This window comes from Danio rerio, chromosome 1 (genome assembly GCF_049306965.1).
Source record: "Danio rerio strain Tuebingen ecotype United States chromosome 1, GRCz12tu, whole genome shotgun sequence".
Lineage (NCBI taxonomy): Eukaryota > Metazoa > Chordata > Actinopteri > Cypriniformes > Danionidae > Danio > Danio rerio.
Genome location: NC_133176.1, coordinates 53,375,588 through 53,381,587, shown reverse-complemented (window position 1 = coordinate 53,381,587; position 6,000 = coordinate 53,375,588). Strand labels below are relative to the sequence as shown.

Genomic DNA, 6,000 nt, shown 5'->3' with positions numbered 1-6,000 from the left:
TATAAATAAAACGTTTGCTAATATGAAAAAGCTTCACCTGAAACTCAAAATCACTCATTATTTACACACCAGCTAGAGCTGCACGATGTCGGAAAATCTGATGTGACAATATTTTTTGTGAGATACACTGCGATATGAATCAAATTTCTGCAGATGTCTTGAATAGCCAATTTGCGATGTCATCTTTCATTTAGATGGTTGGAATAATCATGTGGAGGAGTGAATCAAACAAATTGCAAGCATAAATAAAAAAAACAGAGCAAAAATAAAAGTGAAACAAGCAGAGCTTTGTGGTTTTCCGAGGAATTGAACAGTTGTCATATATGCAGGTACAGTAATTGAATAACTAGAAAGTAAAGTTCCTAGACAAACTTTATAGTGACTTAAGAAAGCCTCGTCTGAAAATTTTAAGTCGATTTAAAGTTTAAATAATTAAAAGTGTTTATTAAGAAGTTTGAAACAGTCAGCATAAATAGTTAATTAAATACCTCATTACCTCAACTTAAATAGAGTAAGTTTACAGTACTCATGTAGATTAGTTTAACTTAATTGGTTGGTAGCAATCGGTCTCCTTAAACAGTTTGAGTTGCCTTAACTCATTGGGTTTGACAAAACTCATTTGGTTTGAGTTCTCTTCACTTATCGGGTTTTACTGTGCTCAAATTGCTTTGTTTACTCAAATGAAGTTCACAGTACTCATTAGGATTAGTCTTTGAACTCAAATTATTTGTTATTATCAACTATCAGTTGATAATAATTATATTATACTATTATAAGCTATCAGTTTTTTAACTCAGTAACTAAAAGACTAGGTGGGCATTTTATCATGCATTACACTTATATTTTTCCACTAAACCCAATACATAATATTATCACCAGAATACCTAAATATATAGAAGACATTACGCAGGACCAGTCAGTTATTTTGCATAAAAAAGTTTAATCCATGTAATCCAAGTTTTACTCCTATTGCAAACATTATTTTAAAAATACTCCTTTTATAGCTCATAAAAAAGCACTTAAACAAAACTGGCATGAGTAAATGATGAATTTTTAGTTGATCAATCATGTTAAAACTTGAAAAGAAACACAAAAAAATGGAAATAATCATTTAAACATTCCCGCTGAGGTATATTTGTAGACCTATCTCATCTTGAAAAAGGGATTTCTCAGTGAGCTTGTGTTATCCTGTCGGTTCACCAACCAGCATATTGTTCTTAGGTGAACATCCCTTTGGGATCATGGTCATCACCCTCACAGAATACCCATGAGCCTCTGCTGCCCAGCTGCGGTCCAGGTCCACCAGTCCCATACAGCGCTTCCCTGCACATTTCACAAAACACACTAATCACCAAAACACACCTTTAATAGACAGAGTATATTCAGACAGAAAACATTCAGATATTCTACAGTTAATTAAAACTGAGAACCCAATTAAAAAGCAGCATTTTACTGTCTGAAACCAAACGAACAGAGCTTTGTTATGAGTCAATGCGACACGTTTCACACTTTAATTAATGGTCTGTTCTTGGCACAGACTTTCTGACCTTCAGCTTGTAAAAACAAACGGAGAGTCTTTAGGTCAAGACACTTCAGAGAGTCTAACAGAATAAATGTGTAACTTGGTTTTATAAATGAGTTCAGAAATAGTAAATGTGCTGCAAAAGCCATCTGAATTGTCCCTAAAGTTCTGGAAAACTCAAAAAAGTTATTTTTAATTAAAAAAAGAAGAAGAAAAAAGCAAACAAGTAATGAAAAAGTGTGTTTTTTAAATAAAGCTAAACTAAAATGACTTTTGCTAATCAATAACACTGTACAATAATGGTTCATTAGTCATCTACATTAGTTATATATTGTACTACAGCTAAAGCCAAAATAATTAGCCATCCTGTGATTTGTATATATATAAGCCATAGACTATCAGAAGTGTGAACAGACTGAGCGATGTATAGAGAAATAGAAATAATTCAATCAAAAGTCTATTAGGTTTAAGATTTCTTAAATTAATTTTAAATGTTTTCCAAAAAAGAAAAATCAAAAGACAAACAAAAAAAAATGTCTTTAAAAAAGGCTGCTGTAGTTTGATGGAAAACAAAATGCACTAAAAGCTTTAAACTGATCTTTCTGATCTTATCAAGAGTAATAATCAGCTCACTGATATCAGTCAGAGGTTTGACTGGCGCCATTTAGCATGTGTTATGTGGGGAGGCTGTAAAAGATGGCGAGCGGTATGAAAGATGACAGCGCCGTCAGATTTAGTGCGATCAGACTGTGTGTGTTTGAGAGAGAAAAGAGGTCACGCAGCGGCGAGAGTCTGTCTGATCTCAGTTCAGCGTTTCAGCACAGATGCTGTTAGAGATTCACTGTTTATGTTCAACTCAAATGCTTCTGCAAAGTTTACTGGAAACCGAACAAGTGCTGTTAGTCTGGAGAAACATTTACAGGTCTCTTAAATGTCCAGTCGAAGGTCAAGTGTCCACTGAACCAATATGCTGACTTTAGGTGTGTAACACAGTGATATTGTTTTATTTTAGCATTATTGATTTACTTTTCATTCATTCATTTTGGTTTCAGCTTAGCCCCTTTATTAATTTGGGGTCGCCACAGCAGAATGAACCGCCAACTTATCCAGCATATGTTTTACGCAGCGGATGCCTTTCCAGCTGCAACCACTCACCAGAAAATGACACTCATTCACACACATAGACTATGAACAATTTAACTTAATACTCAAACCTATGTGACTGTGGGGGAAACCGGAGGACCTGGATGAAACCCACGCCAACACGCCGACCGTCTTGCTGTGAGGTGATTCTGCTACAAACTGCGCTACTGTGACGAATGATTTACTTTTGTATTTCAAACTCATTTAGGATTAAATAAAACTAAAATTAGTAAAAAAAAAAAAACTGGTGCTTTTTAAATAAGACTTTGTTTTTTAACATTATTTAACTACTCACCGGCCACTTTATTAGGTATACCTGTCCAACTGCTCATTAATGCTCATTACTAATCAGCCAATCGACGCAGCCTATATATTATTTCTTTTACAACACATTGTAACTACTAAAATGTCAATACATCCACAAAGCTGAATTTTCAATCAACAGTTTAATACAGTTGAAGCCAGAATTTTGGGCCCCTTTTTGATTTTTTTTCTTTTTTAAATATTTCCCAAATTATGTTTAACAGAGCAAGGAAATTTTCACAGTATGTCTGAAAATACTTTTTCTTCCGGAAAAAGTCTATTGTTTTAATTCAGATAGTATAAAAGCAGTTTTTATAAAAATAAATAAATAAATAAATAAAAAATTAAAGGTTCAGGACACTATGGATAACTTTTTTTTATATTAACAGATTTGTGTGTGTTGAGCATCATTTAAGACAATGTTAGCACCTGTCAGCTTTAATTGTGGGGAAAACTGGAAAATTTTGAGCTTTTGTCAGCTAATTTCAGCTTCCGGGTTCAAAATGATTTTTGGGGCGGGACCAAATTTGGCGACGGAGCGCAGTACTGCAAGTGCAAAGATGACATAGCGGAGTTTTCTTATCCTATGTGAAGAGCCGGCTGCTTAATTAATCATGAGAGCACGTGCTTTCCCGAAGGCAAGGCAGACCTGCTAGCAAGCTGTGAGACATGGACCTGCGGCCACGGCACACAGTAATTGGCCGTTCATAAGGGCTTGTATGTGTTTGTTTCCATGATCTTCGAAGTTTGTTGCATGTTTTTTCTTTCCCCGCGATAATGTCTGGGCCGACACAGCACAGCTGTTTGTGTGCTGCAAGCATTTTTGTCAGGAGAGCAGTACGAGAATTGGAAAATGGCGAGCGTTGTCTTTTATCAGGAGTTGGTTCACATTTAGACACATTGCCGTGCTGCTGTGTTTGCGTAAATCCTCCAGATTACCAGCAGAACTAATGGTGAAAATAGACAAGGCAGGAGACGGCACTGAGTCTGCATTCAGACCTCTGATTCAGAGTCAGACCTGGGGATTGAGGGAAAAGTCCTCATTTATAGTGGTTATAAGAACACGATTATCTTTATAATGATATAAATTGTGGTGATCTGCATATGAAGTTACGAATAACAAATGTAGCAGGGCATTTGATCGCTGTTTATTATTTTGCATTTTACCTTTGTAATAAACTCATGCGTCTCCTCACGGTTTGTTTCTCATTTTTTGAGCTAACTGACAACAGTTGTTCGCTCCTCTCCTTCTCCCCTGCTCTGCTGGCCCTGCCCACTCCTGCCCTATGCTCGTGGAGCTCCACGCCCATTAATCATGCATCTTTTGAAAAAATTCTGAGGTAGACCTGAACTTAAATTGGGGGGTGTCATGGCCCTTTAAGGTCAACATTATTAGCCCCTTTAAACTTTTTTTCTAAATAGTCTACAGAACAAACCATCATTATACAATAACTTGCCTAATTACCCTAACCTGAATAGTCAACCTAATTAACCCAGTTAAGCCTTTAAATGTCACTTTAAGCTGTATAGAAGTGTCTTGAAAAACATCTAGTCAAATGTTATTTACTGTCATCATGACAAAGACAAAATAAATCAGTTATTAGCGATGAGTTATTAAAGCTATTGTGTTTAGAAATGTGCAGAATAAATCTGCTCTCCGTTAAACAGAAATTGGGGGAAAAAACAAACAGGGGGGCTAATAATTCAGGGGGTTGAGTAATTCAGATTGCAATTGTAGTTGTAGTTGAACTTTTGAATTGGTTTCTAATCGCTGTGAGCCTCACACAGCCAGATCGTGCACGAAACTATAAATCCTCCAACACTACAGCTCATCCTACCCTAAAATTTTCCACCAAATGGCTTATCCCTATCAGGAATTGATTGTTAAAGCACAACAGCTCTGACCAGCTGCCAAAAAAACAAACCCATCTCACCGATGGAGCGTCGTTCGGGTGGTAAACTGACAGCCGTCTGATCCGCAAACCTGCACAGGATCATATGCTCCTGTGTAAAACACAAAAACACAATGGCAACAAATATCAATGCACCAGATCGTTACGGCTGCGGCGAATGAACAGATCATTTATCAAAGCGGTAGAAGCAGCCATTAGAGGAAAACACAGAGGAAAGCAGTTCATTTGATATTAATCAATGCACTCTAATTGCATTTTTTAGTTTTTTGGTGATGGCTGTTGTAATGAAGTGCAGGAAAATGACTTCCTGCATCGTTCCTGACCAGCGATGTCTCGGAGCAACCATTATTCTGCATTAACTGAGTGAAACAAGTGCTGATGGAAAGGAACGTAACAGCGCTGGCAGATTGATTTCTCCTATCAAGTTGAATTCTCCCAGGCTAATAGCTGGGATCGATGCTGTAACTCGGGATAATTTCTGAAAAACATGCTTTAACACAGTAAAGTGCTTAATCTGCGTGTTTAGCCGATGAGAAATATCAGACTTGTTATGCTCACTTCAAAACGAGCCAAGGGGGAAACCAATCAAGCTTTTTATTTTATTTTCATTTTGAACTAATCAAATTCAAAACCAGTACAGCAATTAAAGCATTTTTCTGCAGGGTGTTTTGATGCTGAAATTTAAAATCACAATGCAATTAAAATATATAACAAAAAAGCAACATTGGGTTCATTTATTGACATATTTTTAAATGTATTTGACATTTAAAGTGTCAAATATGCTTCTGTAGTTAAACAATGTATTTAGATTATAATTAATATGCATATCTATTTTTAGTTTGAGCTATTTTAATTAGAAATTACTCTAATATTTACCCAACTTTAAAAAATTTGTGTGAATATCTAAAAAATCAGTTCTGAAAGCATTCATTTTAAACCACAATGCAATATAATAAAAATAAAGCATCATTGGGTTAATTTATTTTCATATTGTTTAATCATTTTAAATGTATTTGACTTTTTTTTTTTAAATCAAATATGCTTCTATATTTTATTACATGTATATATAATAATTAACACATCTCTATTTTTAGTTTGGTTTGAGTTATTTTCATTAAA

The 6,000-nt window shown here is 35.4% G+C and overlaps 1 protein-coding gene across 12 annotated transcripts in view; it reads right to left on the bottom strand.

The window, feature by feature from the left end:
* Positions 1–920: 920 nt before the first annotated feature.
* Positions 921–6,000, bottom strand: part of gstcd (glutathione S-transferase, C-terminal domain containing) — a 158,422-nt gene continuing 153,342 nt past the window's right edge. For 11 of the 12 annotated variants that reach the window (XR_012392707.1, XR_012392727.1, XR_012392742.1 and 8 more), the window contains 2 exons: positions 4,903–4,972; positions 924–1,323 (listed from right to left, as the gene is read on the bottom strand). Coding sequence is in view for 7 of the 12 variants with exons in the window: in XM_009294165.5 (XP_009292440.1) it covers positions 1,184–1,323; positions 4,903–4,972 (210 nt within the window). In the remaining 5 variants the exon portion in view is untranslated. Of the gene's footprint in view, positions 1,324–4,902; positions 4,973–6,000 lie in introns of all 12 variants that reach the window. The other variant, NM_001024462.1, reaches the window with a different exon arrangement.